We start from the raw sequence: 16,986 nt of genomic DNA, 5'->3' as shown, positions 1-16,986 counted from the left end.
TGGTTCGAATCCCGATCAGCCAAGGTACCACTGAGGTGCCACTGAGCAAAGCACCGTCCCCACACACTGCTCCCTGGGCGCCTGTCATGGCTCATTCTGGGTGATGGGTTAAATGCAGAGGACAAATTTCACTGTGTGCTGTGCTGCTGTGTATCACGTGTGACAATCACTTCACTTTTTTTTTAGAGTACTGTCTCCTGAGGGCAGGGACCTCCAGTGGAATACTGAAAAGTGCTTCATTGTGGCGTTGTTGTCCTCTGATTGGTTGATACAGTAAAGCCTGCACTCTAGTCACTTTCCAGGGAGCTGAAAGAAAAGTGAAGTGATCGTCATTGTGCTACACAGCAAGCACAGCACACGGTGACACAACAAGATGTGTCCTCTGTATTTAACCATCGCCCTGAGCAGTGGGCAGCCATGACCGGCGCCCCGGGGAGCAGTGTGCGGGGATGGTGCTTTGGTCAGTGGCACATCAGTGGCACCTTGGTGGATCGGGATAAGAAACCGGCAACCTGCCGATTACGGGTTCGTTTCCTGACCTGCTAGGCCACCACTGCCCCTGCATTAGTGATTCCAGATCACATGTCATCCCAATTAAAGTCTTATCCAAGCAGATTAACACATAGCCTTTCAGTCATCCCCTAGTTAGTTAACTAAATCTCAGGTGTAAAGCTGCACCTTTACGGCACGGTAATTAGTAAAACAATTGCAATTACAACTACCTGGGCCGCTGTCTGTAGCTGTATGGGGTACAATTTGTCTTTTGTTAATATCTGCCCTACCAAGTCAGCAAATCTGCAAGCACTAAAGTTTCTAATTTTTGTAACAAACTGAACCAAGCTTCTTACAGGAAGAGCTCTGACCCGAGATCAGCTTAGCCTGTTTAATATTTTAAAGTACTGATCCTAGATCAGTGCATACACTTTGCATTTTATGGGGAATAAATATACAGTTCAGGCCAAAAGTTTGGACACACCTTCTCATTCAATGTGTTTTCTTTCTTTCCATGACAATTGGCATTGGTAGATGTGGAGGGAAATAACTGAAAACATGTTTCAGCCGCCCTTTGCTCTGTTTACTGCTTTGCACACTCTTGGCATTCTCCCGATGAGCTTCAAGAGGTCGTCACCTGAAATGGTTTTCCAACAGAAGTTTTTAGCACTTGTTGGCCCTTTTGCCTTCACTCTGCGGTCCAACTCACACAAACCATCTGGATTGGGGTTCAGGTCCGGTGACTGTGGAGGCCAGGTCTCCACTTTTTAAGTACATAACTCCACATGTGTTCATTTATAGTTCTGATGCCTTCAGTGAGAATCTACCAACGTAAATGGTCATGAAAATAAAGAAAACACACTGAATGAGAAGGTGTGTCCGAACTTTTGGCCTGTACTGTATTTATATTTGGACCATCCAAAACACATAATATAATTAAAATGTGAAAGTGGCAGTAAATATCTAGAAATGTGCTTCAAGAACTGTGGGTTGGTCTCTCCCAACTGTGTAAACTAGTTTATATTGGTGCCTAAGACTTCTGCACAGTATACGAGAGAGAGAGTGAAGCCCCCACTGATGATGTAACCACTGGCTGCATACGGTTCGTCATTCACATTTAACCAGAAACACGAATCCAGAGGTAAACTTGCAGTCGCGCTTCTTAACCCCGCCCCGCATCCCGTATCCAGGATACCGCTCCCCTGTTTCCTTGACGACGTGACTGCAGTACGGCGGAGGGACGCTAGTCGTCGTCCCCCCACGGCCGCGAGGGGGGAGTTGCGCGTCTTCACATCACAGATGGTCTTGGCGCACGCGTCACGGGGAATCGTAAACAGTGTGTGTGTGTGTGTGTGTGTGTGTGTGTGTGCTGAGGTCAGCTAAACGGAGAGCATCCGAGCCTCGGAGTGTTGGTGCAGTGGACACGCGCGCTCCCGGTGAAACATGCAGCGCACAATCACAGTGAAAATTAATAATAACATCGGCAACTACTGTATTTTATGTTTTTTTTTTATTTGATAAAAAAAAAAAAAAAAAAACGATCACGACGCGCGCGTCCGCGGCGCATAACTCACAGCTTACGACCCTGCCGCGCGTCCCCGTGACGCGTCGGGACGCGACTTTTTCCGCGTAACTCGTTAATAATTCACCGCGCGTCGCCCCCTCCGCCCCGGACGGAGGCGTGGAGGTAAAAAAAAAAAAAAAAAAAAAAAAGTCACCCAACGTTCACGCCGCTCCCCGGGCCGCGTCGCAGGAGCCAATCCTCCGCCTCTCCGCCTTTTCCACTACGCGCCCTCCCCTCCCCGGGCACCCCCCGCCCTCCGTCCTGCTCTCGGCACCGCGATGCGAATCCGAGCAGCCCGGAGGCATGGCCACCGCGCCGGACCGCGTTGCGCGCAGTGAGAGCCCCACGGCAGAGACCCCGAGCGTCCCCGCAGTCGCCCGTCGCCAGCCGACACCGACGGGGGTGTCGCGAATGATGAAGGTAGGCTGGCTGCTGGTCACCTCTCCTCCATTGTGGTCCCGGATCGTGCGAGCCGCGGTAGTGGGGCGACGTAATGCTCTGTTGACGGATGCCATTGTGTCACGGTGCGTTTGCGCCGCACGCCAACGAGCCAGCGTCACTAGCGTTGTTATTAACGTTATTATGAGCGCTGTGCTCCGTTATTAACACTACTACTATTTAAAAAAAAAATAAAATGCTGTCGTGCACACTCCGATCTTCCGATCCGCTGTCAGTTCACATCAGGTTACACTGCATCTGAACGAGAACCTTCATATTCCATATAAAACCTCGTATATCGTCCGTATTCTACATATCACGCATGGCACAACAATAAAGACAGGTAAAGATAACGAAATCGAGGAATTGATTAATAATAAAATGTATATATATATTTTTTTTTACATTAAAAGCGGTGAACATATTCACCCCCCCCCCCTTCTTAACGTTGTAATGAAGCTTCCCATCAGCACAAGAGTGGCTGGAAAAGATTTGTATTTCCCTTGGTACAGGCACATGCAAGTCAGTGTGTGTTTGTGTGTGTGTGTGTGTGTGTGTGTGTGTGTGTGGTTTCGATCGGAGGACACGGAGAGGAGGGATGGGGGGGGGGGCTTCCAGCCACTCGTTTGGCATAAGTTGTACATAACGTTTAAGCTGCAAGCGACGTTTGGGCTTACAGGAGCAACATGTGCGCCATATAAATAATTACTACTGCAGTAATTATCCCCCCCCCACGTAGCAGCATGGTCCTGAGAGTGCTGTCATTTCACTAAGTCTTTAATCCAATTTTCCACGTTTTTTTTTTTTTTAAAGGCTCTCCTCCTCCCAGGGCTGTGCACGTTTAGCAGTTTGGCTGCGGCACTGGCGCAGGAACCCAAACCGTGCGGCCCTGGCAGCGCGAAAAACTGGGTGACACGCATCCTTTCATCCTTCGCCGCGGCTCTTTATGGCGCTTAATGAGGGGGGCTGTCAGGGAGGGGCCGGGGTCGTCCACAGTCAGCGTCACCCGACCGATGCGGCCGGTCGCGGCCCGGTTACTGCACAAGGAACCCGGAGTCTCGCCGTGCTGCATTCCCCCCCACCCCACCCCCGCGCCCCATCTCCCTCTCCGCTGTCTCTCTCTCTGATCCTCTCCGCTGCTCCAGATCCCGTCTGAAGTCCTGCGCCAGTGTGTTACAGACCCAGATCTGCCACGCCGACGGGCCGATGAGGGCGCGTGGCCCGACAAAGACACAGTACGGAATACGCTGCTGAGCGTCTGCGATGGGTTACGTTCCACTGACCGGGAGGGGTGATTCATGGGGCTCTGAGCCCAAAACTTCCACGTAAACGCAGCATTGCCGTCACAGTGGTGGCGGTGGCCTAGCCGGTAAGGAAGCGGCCCCCGTAATCAGCCGAGGTGCCACTGACCAAAAAGTACTGTCCCCACACACTGCTCACCAAGGGTGATGGGTAAATGCAGAGGACACATTTCGTTGTGTCACTGCGTGCTGCGCTGCAGTGTCTCGCAATGCCAATCACTTCCCTCTCACTTTTCACTAATAACCCGATAACTGGCTGTTATACGTTTATTCCTAAGAAGGAACCCCAGCTCATGTGGTCTCAGGGGGGGGGGGGACTCCTCCGTCCCAGATTCAAGCAGGTTTAACCTTCACTGTGGGGACCAGAAGACGCAGGGAGACAAACTTCCCCACCTGGCTCCTGCGTTCGGCCCGCCTCCGAAGAGCCGGAATATTCCGCATGTTCGGCGTGAGAAATTGCACGTGGCGAAGCGGTTGATCTTCCGCTTGGCCCCTATCGAGCACCTGCAGAACGCAGTAAATCATCTTCTTTCTTTTCTTTTCTTTTTTTTTGGCTGGTCAACATTCAGCTTTAAGTGGAGTTTAGTGGGCAGGAGCGTAGCTGTTGCAGAGACGAGACGCTTGTGGCGAGAAAACCGTGGCTCGTATATCCACGTTTCGCGTTAATTGCGTAGATTCTCGGATGCGCTGTTCGTGGCTCTTTATCGGCCCCTGGTCAGACGTCACATTGTGTTAAAGTCCCCCGGAGGTGAAAACAAATCTACTCCCGGAGAATTCCCATGATGCCCCATCAAAACCAGAGGCGCACCATCAATCATCGGAGTCATCTGTCGTTTAATAGACGCCATCGGAGCGATTTGTGTTTCCCTTCCACGATCCTCCCTCCACTTCCGGCGCGAACGCCGCCCCTGTTGACCGCGGCCGCTTATCTCGCTGACTTCGCCCAGGGTCGACCTTTGAACCCTTTACTTTCTCCAGCAAGCGGGAGGGGACCGCGGCTCACGTCGCCGCTCAAACACCTCCATCCATTTTTAATGAGAACCTCTCACTCCTGCTGTGTTGAGACCTGCTGGTTTTCTCATGCGCTTTAAACGAGTTGCGAGTACATTTTTTGTAAAACGTGGCTTTTCGTCGCCCTTCGGGGGATTAAAGGAGCGCAACACTCTTGAGACAAGGCGAAAACGAAGACAATGTTTTTTCATCGCTCAAAATGGAATCCCCAAGAGGCCGCAGAGCAGTACATGTGAACGCCAATTAACTTCGGGTTAAATAAAACCACAATATGTTGCCATCTTGTATCACAATTATAACATTTTCCTCTGAGAAACTAATCCTAAATCTAATAACGCGATCTCAAGTTTCACTTGCATCCGTTAAATGTACATTTAGAGCCCTTATTTTAAAAGATCTATTGATCAGATGTACGGTTTCAGGATTTACCGAAGTGAACAGATGCCAAGAAGAAACTACTGTGTGCTGGTCATCCATATTTCGGAGTGGAGAAGCTAAATTCCCTCGTGGGTTTTTCGTTGTAGTTATTTCCCAAACACGAATAATGGTTATTAAATCCGCTCTTGTCACACGCCCGTAGCTCAAGGTGTGTTGCCAGACATGTGACTGTTTTTAGCCCGTAACTGACACAAAACTACCTGAGAGAGGTATTCCTCTGCCGTGAGGACTTAACGTCAGAATTGGGTTCCTCAGTAGCCATTCTGGACTAGGTATTTTGTCCTGAAATATTCTGCCTCCATTTCCCTTTATTTTCTCCAGTCGTAATCTTGTTCACAGAGCCACAAATCTATTGATGACTTCTGACTTATCAGAGACATTTGGAAATGATCAAAAAATGTACGAAAAATTGTAAATGATCACATCATCCATAATGTTTAATTATTCACATTTATTAGCTATCTTTTATTAGCTATGGAGTAGTCCTAACTGAGTTTGTTAGCTGTTATGTGTCTCTAATGGAACCCTTCCTTTCCCAGCGCTGTCACGATGTCTAAAGCCACAGTGAAGAAGCTGCACTGGCGCTCCAAAGTGCAGGAGAGCTTTGTCCCCCTGGGCGGAGCCTCGGGGGAGCTGGGCATCGCCATTGGAGGCGGCGCCGACTATGGAGAGTTCCCGTTTGTCACGGCGGCCCCTGGGGGCGGAGCCACAGTGGGCGACATCATCCTCGAGATCGGCGGCACCCCTGTGCTGGGGATGACCCTGGGGGACGTGCGAGGGGTGCTCAACTCGTGCCCTCATCCCATTCGCATCAAAACCGTCTTGCCAGGTACCTTTGCCGGGCCGTAGTCGGAGTAAAACACGGCCCCTCACACAGATAGTGGCCATTAGAGGACAGTGAGTGACTATGACGTAGAGGGCCACAGTAGGCTATTAAGCACCATTAATGAAACTGCCGCACGCTTGTGTTAGCGAGATAATGGACTTCTACCTGCCGGCTAAGCGCCGAGCCCCCTGAGCATTACAGCCATTGTCTGGCCAGATCGTGGTTGAAAGGTGGACCCTGTTCCAGAGGCCGCGCCTCGGCCCGTGCCGGAGTGGGCGCGAAGGGCCACACTCTATCACTTTGGCCCTGAGCAGGAAATCTCTGTCAGGTTCCGGCCTGATCTGAAGGTGACATGCAGGGATATATCCACGCAGCCGCCCCCAGCGCCCTGAACCGGCTTGTCCCTCGCTCATCGTGCATTTATAAAGCAGGAATGGGAGGACGCTTGCATTTTGAGTCTCTAACCTCCTGGGTTTCGTCCTTTTCTCTCTGAAGGTAAACAGTGTCACTATGACGGAAGGAACAGCCAAGCCTTTAAAGGGACGATCAATACTATGAATCGCACGATTGACAGACACTTCCTGCTACAGTCTTATTGCTGACTGACCGTGGAGAGGGGCTTTGCTGTTGCAGCTCGAGCCTTGGTGCTCCTGTGTCAGTGCTCCTGCAGCGGCACAGCAAATGTCCATAATGTCTGGCCTCCCCCTGCAGATGTTACTGCTGATATGTCAGACACACGGGTTGCACTTTATGATGGCGTCTAAAATTGTAACTGGATGAATGTGTTTGGCTTGATACACTTTTGGAGACCATGCATCTCTCTATCAATATTTAATATTAAGACAGAAAATAGAAGCCTGGTCTGAAGGCTTTTATGGCTTTTTGTGATGGCTGTGACCAAGATGCCATTAAAGCGATGTCACAAGAGGCGGTGGGTAACAAAGGTGTTTTCACGGCAAAGAATATATATTAGGTACAGCAATGTACTGGTCTTTTCTAAAATATATATGCCATAGTTCAAAATGATACGTTACTTTATATATCTGTACATCACACATACATGTGCACTTTATATGGAAAATTCTGTTCCATTATCATGTTACGTTAGTTGTGCATCTAAAAACAGAAAAAAAGTGCCAACCAAGTATTGATCAGGGATGCCAACTAAGTCGTGACAAAGTTGCTAAGTTAGCAACATTGGTATTGATTTGTCATAGGAAGGTACTTTCCATAACATGGAGATTTCTTGTATTGCAAAGGCTTTTTAGCCTTGATTATAGGCAATATTCTAATAATTTGAAATTTCTGCTACCAGACAAAATCACAAACCAATACGTGACCAATATAGCCAACAAACCACAGAAGAAAAATTTATATTTTTAAAAATAAATGAATATATTGTAACATCATGTACAACCATTTAACTTGTGCCCCCCAAAGTAGCTTTTGAGACGGTTGCACTATTATTTTCTTTTAATGAAACACGTGTTCTGGCTTGATTTTGTCACAGGCTCCACCCTCTGCAAGGACCTGAGGTTGTACCTCAGCAAGTGCTTCACCCCAGGCTCCACAGACAGCCAGCTGCAGCAGGTCATCCGCGAGAACCTCTACCTGCGCGCCGTCCCATGTAAGTGTGGACGCGGCGCCGTCTCGCCTCGAACGTGCACGCTCGCACACTCGCGGATACTTGCACGGTTGCATTCGAAAGCAAGTCTTCCTCCAAAAGTACAAGTGAATGGCACTTGAAGTGTTGCCACGGCAACTGTAATCAAACGTCATACAGGCTTATTCAGAGCGGCGGGCTGCTGGTTTTTATTTGCCGGTGCAACAAACCACAACTGTACTCAGCTGTGCAGCGAATACACATCTACAGCCCACATCACAAGGACAACGGTCACATCTCTCTCTTTAATAAATGAAAAATCCTTGACAGATCTCAGTACGTTGTGTGTACTTCAATGCCCTTTTAATATATTTTTTCTCATTTTTTTTCTTTTGTTTTCATTTCCTTCCTATGAATGTTTCATTTGAAATTTCAAACCCTGGATGTTGTTGCTCCTTCCTCAGCCTGTGAGTTCTCAGTCGTGTCTCTCAGCTTGGCTCTGGCTCCATAGACCTGCTCCCATTCTCTCCCCACGCTGCTTCTGCACCAGTCACTGCCCACATCTCGCTCAGCGCAGGGGTTACAGTGGGAATGTGGAAGTGGTGGAGCGCTCTTATGCAAACAAAATGTTCAAATGTGTGTTTCCCTCTTTAAAAATGAGGAAAAACAATCTTTTATAATATTACAGTAGAATGGAGTTACAGCATGAAGAACAAATCTTGATGGGATGGGATAAAAACAGCATTGTGAGACCTGCTCATGAAGAACAAGGCTTATTGTGTTGCCAGATGGCATTAAAATGGTCATATGGCAATAATGCATTTCCCAGTCCATCACAACTGGTGGAACTGCAGTATTTTCCACTCGATTCCTTCCCAGTCTAACCCCTGTTGAAGCCTTTTTATTATGATTACTTTTCATTTCTAAAGTCCAGCGCTTTGCTAGATGCCTCTGTGAATGCATATATCTAGATTTATTGTCCTTTTATAGTCTGTATGGTTGCAACAAAAGCAACACGATAATGAATCTTTGATTTATTTTAGCCATTGTTTTGTGGGAATCTCTTACTAAAATCCATTTTTTTAAAGTTCTACATCAACTAGCGAGGGATTCTAAAATGTTATAATGTACAACCCCCTGTGTCTGTAAGTGTGTTTTCAGTGGTGTGGGAAGCTTGATTTCATTTGAACCATGGGGTGAATGGGGTTTCCTGAGGTCCCGCAGACTCTCATTGTCCCCATTTCTAAAGTTCTTATGAAACATAGCGGATTTGTAATTGTGCCCCCTCTGCAGTGAATAGGCCGTGGAGACGAGTACCTGGCCACTCACACTCATATCTTTTTATTAGCTGTTAAACACGTGCTGATTCCAGACTCAACAAGCTCATGTACATGATTCATATGAAATGTAAAAAGTGTATACTGAAATAATTAATTTTAATTTATTTTTTTTAATATCAAGGCATAATCATTTGAAAAATCTTGATGTGTGTTCAGAGGTAGCCCTTTTAATTGGGGGACATTCTGTTTGTCCAGGTACTACTAGGCAGCCGCGGGATGGTGAGATCTCAGGGGTGGACTACAACTTTGTCTCCATTGAGGAGTTCTTCTCTTTGGAGGAGTCAGGAGCCCTGCTGGAGAGCGGCAAGTTTAAGGGTGAGAACTTGTGCACTCTGACACTGATATGCACGAGCATTTATAGGTCTCTCTATTTTTATATTAACTGGATCCACGCTTCAGGTTATGTAGTAAAACCGAAAATTCCTCAAATAAGCAAAATGTGTAGTTTTTTTAGCCTCTTCAGCAGAGCGACCTGCTGTGATGGCAGCATTTCACAGTCTTGGCACCTCTTAGGAATGATTTTCTAGCCATTCTGGGAGTGTTCTTGCTTGTTGCTGCTTCTCGTTTACTCATGTTAATGAGCGTCTCATGAAGCTGCTTATCATGACATGATGACGGTAATATGCAAAGCAGTCATGAAGGTGAAGAGGGGGCGACCCTTCAGAATCCGATTCTTCAAACACTGTTTTGTAAAACTTAAAATGTTTCCTTAATAAGATTCTTTAAAAATGCCTGCATCATAGCACATTTTTTGGGACCCTGATGCAAAGTGAAAAGCTCAAATGACATTATGGGTGTGGCCAAGACCATGTTTTTACTCTAACTTGAAAGGCTAAAGCTCAAAATTGCTGTAATAAGGTCGTACCTCATAAACCCCATTTGTTCTTTTGGCCAAGGAAACTGACCAAATCGTCTATGATGTGGAAATGGGAGAGCCACCTAAACATATACAGGATGCGTGTAATGTGAACACTGCAACTACATTTGGAGGACATACAGTGTATAAACACAATTTAGATCATTTAGATCACATGGTCTCCACAGCCTCCATTGAGATGTTGTGTCTAAACTTGTATTCTGACAGTCAGTTTTGAAATCTGGGAGCTGAGTAAATAAGACCCATACACAGCCAGACCACAAAGACGTAGTCCAGCACCAATACAGATTACATTTACGTTTAGATTTAAGGCATTTGGCAGACGCCCTTATCCAGAGCGACAACGTGCTTTCAAGTTACCATCGATGAAGTGATCAGTTCCGGTTCACTAGGACCCCCAGCTATGAATACAATCTTATTATTCACTCTGTTGTAGATTCTGTACACAAGTTAGACAATAAGAAAGTTACAAGTGGCCATGACGGAGAAGAGTCTAGTAGAATGTCTTCCTTTTACCTTCAGCGATAGGGGGACCAGTCGAGCAGATGTATTCAGATGCATGTATCGTCCCTTGTAAGTTGTACTTGAGCCACTTGCTACACTGGACCTGTCAGGCAACTCGTGTGACCTCACCCAGGGTGGTAGTAGCCTAGTGGGTAACACACTCGCCTATGAACCAGAAGACCCGGGTTCGAATCCCACTTACTACCATTGTGTCCCTGAGCAAGACACCTAACCCTGAGTTGCTCTGGGGAGACTGTCCCTGTAACTACTGATTGTAAGTCGCTCTGGATAAGGGCGTCTGATAAATGCTGTAAATGTAAATGTAAATGTCCCCAAAACACGAGAGGTGGCTTGGCTCACAGCCAGCCTGCACAAACACAGTCCACGACCCAGTCAAAGCAAAAGGCGTCCGGCCAGCTCCAGTCACCAAAATGAACCCTCAAATGGAAAATATAGATACAACCGTCCTCGCTGTTCCCTCACTCGTGTGGTTTTTAAAGGTGGAGAACTTCTGTGGACCTGCAGAGAGACACTTTATTTATCACCAGAAAGTGATTTGTTATCATGGTGGTACCTACTTATTCACACTGTACTGAATTACACTCAGCCATTACTAATGCCTCCAGTCATTCTAATGCGGCTGCTCCACTTTGGTGCTTACTTTTAGCAGCATTTTTTATAAAAAAAAACAACAGTGAGCTGAGAACCGGCACAAGTGTAATAAACTGGATCAGCTCGTTCGGTGGTGGGGTAATCCCACTTACTACCATTGTGTCCCTGAGCAAGACACTCCAGTGTCTCCAGTGTCTCCAGGAGGACTGTCCCTGTAACTACTGATTGTACGTTGCTCTGAATAACAGTGCCTGATAAATGGCAGACATGGTAATGTGATTGTTCATGCCCTCCAGGAAACTACTATGGAACACCCAGACCCGTGCACATAGGTCCCGACAGCCCCCCCATCACGTACCAAGAGCACCGCAACCTGCTGAGAAACTTCCGGACTCGCAGCAAGTCTCTGAGCAACCTGGAGAAGGCCGTGGAAGAAGGGGAGAACAGCGAAGAGGATTCTGGCCTGTCAGGTACTGTCCTCTTTGTAACACGATGGGCCTAGTGTTCAAGACAAAGGTGACGAATCCTGGAGAGCGAGCAAGTCAGCACTGGCCGTTGCCGTGTCAGGACGCAGAGTTGGATCCGGGGTATTGGCCAGTCCAGCTTTGTGTCACGCTGCAGAGAGCGTAGTGCAGCTATTGATTTTTTTTTTTTTTGCCTGGCTTTGGATTCACATAGGAAGGAGTAGCTTGGTCCGTTGTGGTCAAATCCACTGGGTGATCAGCAGAGTTCCGAGCTTGCGAGGTGTCAGCAGATGTTTAAATCCAGCGAAGGGAGAACTGCACACTGCCGCATGTTACAGTAGGTAAGAAATAAAGAGCTGGATAATTAGTTAGCTGCGATTAATGCTAACAGGCAAGCCAGTCCATCGTGTGTAATAATTGACAGAAGCCGAGAAAGCAGGGTTAAGACTGTACATTTAGCTGAATTACTTTCAGGCCCCAAATTTAGAAGTGCAATATAAGACGTAGCTTCCTCATTCTGGACATCTTCAATCTGTTCCCATCAATACGTCAGAAGAGCTCATGTGGAGCTCATACAATTTCGCCCGATACCTTCTCCAAAAATGTGCACAAGATTCAGAAATTATTTTCTAAGTATTTAACTGGCTACTTAAGAACCTGGTTCCTTGATACACAATAAAAGTTCCTCTCAAAATGTCAAATTAAGCGTCACCTCTTCGTCCAGTCCGCTCGGTGTCTTGTGTCATGCATGAAGGTCTTTGTCAACTCTGTTATAGTCATCTTGGGACAGTGTCTGCTAACAAATTCTATTATTCTGATTGGTGAACTAGTCAATGGGACGTTATATGTTGCATCATACCCAACCACTAAACCTGTGGCCCCTGTCTCTCATAAGAAACTGGCAAATGTTTGCCAAAGGTACAAATATTCACCTGGAAATTTAGAGCATGTGTTTTTGTGCTTCCTGTGGACTCCTGAAGCACCACGGTGAGAAGTGCCTTACATAAATCCGGTTCCGGAGCCAAAGCAGCCTGTGCTCCCTCTTGTGGTGGAATGAGGGCATTGTGACCTATGGGCGGCGCGGAAGACTTGCAATTCATCAAGCGTCTCACATTATGCTGTCATGTTGAAATTCTGTCAGCAAAGTGACAGAAGCTGCCAGGGGCTTGTCAGAAGTGACGGCGCAGCATTGACAACAGGCGTTTTTGTGCCAGCGTCGGTTCGGTGAACATCTAATAAGCTTCGGCTCTGTGCTGTGTGGTCCTGTCTACCTGGGAGGAGAGGCGTTATTGAGAGCACCCTGAAAACATAGAGTATGTTCTAATTCGTATGACGTGATGTCTCTGATTAATTCACAAACAATGGCAGTGGTGGCCTAGCGGTTAAGGAAGCGTACCCGTAATCAGAAGGTTGCCGGTTAAAATCCCGAACTGCCAAGGTGCCGCTGAGCAAAGCACCGTCCCCACACACTGCCCCCCGGGGCGCCTGTCACGGCTGCCCACTGCTCACCAAGGGTGATGGGTTAAATGATGATAGTCACTGTGCATGAGGTGGCAGACTGTAGTGAGGGCTGTCCAAGGAGTAAATAAAATCCTTTTCCAGACTAATTAAAAAACATCTGAATTTAGATGGATCACGTTCCTAGTGAGGATCCAGATAAGACCTATATCTTCTCATCCAGGCCTTTAACCTGCAATTTTGCAAGTGACTGAATGGGCAAACCCATTTGCTATAACAATATGTCCGGCATTATTATTCTTTCACTGAGGGCTTGTTCGTATAATTTATGTTCCATGTTCCAGACGTTGGTGGTGTGCCACGTACTTTCTGTGTCATTACTATGTTAGTGTGTAAGTCTGGAACGATGCCTGTACATGGTTCATTTCCCAGGTTCACAGCGGAAGTGCATTTCAGCTGCAGAAGTTCAGCGGTTGGGTCTGCATCGCCATTCATGTGCCACATATGCATGCATGACCTTCGTCTGTATGACATTTAGTTTTAAGTCGTTCAGAAACCTGCCATTTTCTTTGTCCTTTGCCTTTAGACCTAAGTGGTAGGAAGAAGCTAATTTCAGTGGTCAGCAGGTCTTTAAAGGCCTACTACCGTGTTTCGCCAGCTACCACCCACAGCCATGTTTGAAATGGGCATGTATTTCATCTGGTCTGCGAATAATTACATTTATTTTCAAGCACATTCAAGTGCTAGACTTTTTTACTGAAATTAGTTGTCAGTATAAATTAGTATTATAATGAATTTTAATGGGCAGCGAATTATAATGAATTATAATGAATTTCAGTAGGCGGTTAACAGGCCAGCTGTGTGCTGTGGGATTATTTTCTTATAGTGTGCAGAAAAAAGGGTGCAGAAACATCGCATTATGTTAATTTTTTAACTGAGCTAGTATGCATAGCCGCAGAGTGGCTTGAACATGCTTATAAAAACTTGTTTATTTATAGCGCTGCATTAATTCCCCGCTTCTAGCCGGTTCCGCGGGGGCCAGCAGCGCCCCGACCACCGTCCTCTCCCCCAGCCAGTCCTGGGACCTGATCGGCAGGGATGGAGGTGCTCCTGAGAATGGGGTCAGAGGGGGAGCACTGCCCGAAAACTGGGAGATGGCCTTCAGCGACTCAGGAGAACCATACTACATAGAGTAGGACATCTGCGCCTTTGCACCTTCACATAAACATGGGGCTGATCTCCAGTATCAAAATACCTCTGGTTGTGGTTGTTGCATGTACCATTATATCTTAAATAACCTTAATAACATGGAAATACACATGTGCCCTCCAAGGTTTTTAGGGTTTGTAATTGGTTACCAACTGGAGAAGAAGCATATCCTGAGTTTTCAGAACATTCAGAACCCATTTTGGATTTTCGTTGGCTACCCCTTGTTCTCGATTGATGTCATGTTATTGCTTTATGGTAGGGGGAGATGACTGTGCATTCTTTTAAGTGTACTTACTGTGTACCTTACTGCTTACAGTCATAACTCAAAGACAACCAGCTGGCTGGACCCCCGATCTCAGAGCAAGGAGGCCGTCAGCAAAGCAGAGTGTAGGTTTGGCCTCTCTCCATCTCTCCCTGGCCTGTTTGTGCCGTTTGAGTGTGTGTCCCTGCGTAAGCTCTCCACTTATCTCTCCCCTCTCCAGATATCAGCCTCTCCTCCCATCTTCCTGAAGGATTAATGAAAACCTCTCTCTGCCAATTTTGTTCTCTCCCCCTCGTCCCCATCCTGTCCTCATCCCTGCATCTTCCTCTGTCTCTCTCTCGTACTTGTGTTATTTTATGCCTCTCAGACTTCAATCACAGGAAAGTCTTCAGCAAACTCACATTTTTGAATGGGTGTGAATATGAAAATAAAATATTGGCAATGAAAATCCAGCTGTTGGTGTTGTTGCTAAGCAACATCCTACTGTCAGCAATGCTAGTTGCTTAATTGCGAGGCCACTCAGCCAATTACAATGCACTCCTTTAAAATACCATATAATGTGGTCACCAATGTGTCACTTTATATTTTAGGTTGTTTTATAATTGGCCCAATGGGATTTTAGTGGTTATTATTCTCTCTCTCTTTCTTGTCCTGGTTTCTTATCCAGTCATTCACAAATTAAGGCTTTGATCGAAGTCATTCAGTAGCATCGCATTCACAGCAGAGGGCGCTGTAGAGTAGACAGCAGTTGCATGAGTGTCACATGGGCTTGGGAGGGCACTCCATGCGACCCGCTCCGTGATGGAAATGCAAATGGACAGTGCTGACCGGCTTCCACCCTGGAGACATTTAAAAAGATTTGTTCTTGTCCCCTGTGTGCTAGTGCCTGCGTTCACGGACCAGCCATCTGAACTCAAGGGCTTTTCCATCCACACCCGTCTGTCCAAGGGCCCTCGGGGCTTCGGCTTCAACATCGTGGGGGGCAGCCGACCTCGGGAGTTCCTGCAGGTGTACAGCGTCACCCCCGGAGGACCCCCAGCTCTTATCACAGGTAAGACGGGTAATTTGTTTTTATTCCTTTACCTTTAAAAGAGCAATTCATGCCTAAAACGAATGAACCCCCTACCGCTTTCCCAATCTGCACAGGAGCTTTTAATTAATAATAGTACATCCTCTGAGGCTTGTCTGGTTGTGGCAGCAGTGCTGAGATCAGGGCTTCCAAACCTGCTGGAAGCATGAAAAATGCATGGCGCTTTATAAAAAAGGTGTATATTAAGCGATATACTGATGTGAGACTGCTAATTAGACCAACACTACGGCAGCACAAAAATTTGGTGATCTGATCGAAATAGGAGGTTGACACGGGACGAGAAGTGGATTCGACCAGGAGGGCTCACTTTCGCCTCTGGCCCCCATATCCTCTTATCTCTCCCTTCATCCCTCTGTCTCTCCCTCTTTTACTGTGGGATTATGGCTGGGCGATTGGGAGGTTTCTCATGGTCTGAAGCTCCTGATCTGCTGCTAATCCTGATGAGGCTGTACGCTTTAATCCCGCCAACCCTGACTCACTGTGGTCCGGCCTCACGTGTGGCGGCGGCGCACGCATGTAAAAACACAGCACGTCCGCTATGTGCAACCTGAACAAACATTTGCTCAAACGTTGTAAATCGGAATAAAAAAAAAATATTGAAACAATTTTTTTTTTCGAGTGTACGGCCCAAAAATGTCAAAAAAACGAAATGTCCCATAAACAGTTTTGCAGAGTGAGGGCCACCCGGACAGCTCATTTCACTAATGCACTCACACATGTAGACACATGCCAATATGTACCGGCATATTGTACATAAATTACTGGCAGGACAAAGCCGCTGTCAGGGCCACTAAATCATTAGATGACGCTGGCGCCGCGTCTGCCGCAGATGTTGAGGTGACTCATCGCTTTTCTCGCGCCCCTGTCGCAGCGGACATCCTGGTCTACATCAACGACGCCTGCGTCCTGGGCCGCTCGCACAAGGAAGTGGTGGAGATGCTCAAGTCCGTGCCCATGGGCCACAGCGTGGACGTGGTGGTGCGCAGGGGGTATCCCATGCTGTACAACCCTGACGGCTGCCCCAAGCAGCCCCATCAGATTACCGCGCCCCCGGACTCCGGCGGCGCCCACGTCCCCGGAGCCGCGCAGCCCCAGACGTCCGCCGAGCATCAGCAGCAGCAAATGGGCCTTTCCAACCTAAACAGAAGTGTGTCCCAACACAACGGAATCTATACAAGAATGCAGAGCAGCTCCTCAGCTCTGGACGCCAATGGCAACGCCGCCGGCTTCGCCTCAAACCCACCCTCGTATCCGATCGCCAACGGGAACCCTCTCGGGGGACCCTCGGGGTCGGTGTGCCCACCGCCCCCTCAGCGTGCAGGGGCCGCCGCGCCCTCACGTCCACACCGCATGTCCTCCAGTCACAGCGACACTGAGGTGGCCTCGTCTGATGGAGCCAAAAGGTATACAGATCGTGTTTAATGCTCCTTCAGTTCAAGACCTCTTGACCTTTCCTTCAGCTCATCTTGAAACTCCCACTGGGTTCAGTGTACTAAA

General features: G+C 47.6%; 1 protein-coding gene across 3 annotated transcripts in view; it reads left to right on the top strand.

Moving 5' to 3' along the window:
* Nucleotides 1-2,261: 2,261 nt before the first annotated feature.
* The window catches only part of magixa (MAGI family member, X-linked a), a 37,986-nt gene continuing 23,261 nt past the window's right edge, over nucleotides 2,262-16,986 (top strand). For 2 of the 3 annotated variants that reach the window (XM_028994420.1, XM_028994421.1), the window contains exons 1-9: nucleotides 2,262-2,476; nucleotides 5,784-6,073; nucleotides 7,581-7,697; nucleotides 9,209-9,328; nucleotides 11,303-11,476; nucleotides 13,952-14,120; nucleotides 14,454-14,524; nucleotides 15,283-15,450; nucleotides 16,361-16,892. In XM_028994420.1, the coding sequence (XP_028850253.1) occupies nucleotides 5,794-6,073; nucleotides 7,581-7,697; nucleotides 9,209-9,328; nucleotides 11,303-11,476; nucleotides 13,952-14,120; nucleotides 14,454-14,524; nucleotides 15,283-15,450; nucleotides 16,361-16,892 (1,631 nt within the window). In that variant the 5' untranslated portion in view covers nucleotides 2,262-2,476; nucleotides 5,784-5,793. The remainder of the gene's footprint in view (nucleotides 2,477-5,783; nucleotides 6,074-7,580; nucleotides 7,698-9,208; nucleotides 9,329-11,302; nucleotides 11,477-13,951; nucleotides 14,121-14,453; nucleotides 14,525-15,282; nucleotides 15,451-16,360; nucleotides 16,893-16,986) is intronic. The other variant, XM_028994419.1, reaches the window with a different exon arrangement.

This window comes from Denticeps clupeoides, chromosome 10 (assembly GCF_900700375.1).
Source record: "Denticeps clupeoides chromosome 10, fDenClu1.1, whole genome shotgun sequence".
Classification (NCBI taxonomy): Eukaryota; Metazoa; Chordata; class Actinopteri; order Clupeiformes; family Denticipitidae; genus Denticeps; species Denticeps clupeoides.
This window is presented reverse-complemented; position numbering and strand designations above follow the sequence as displayed.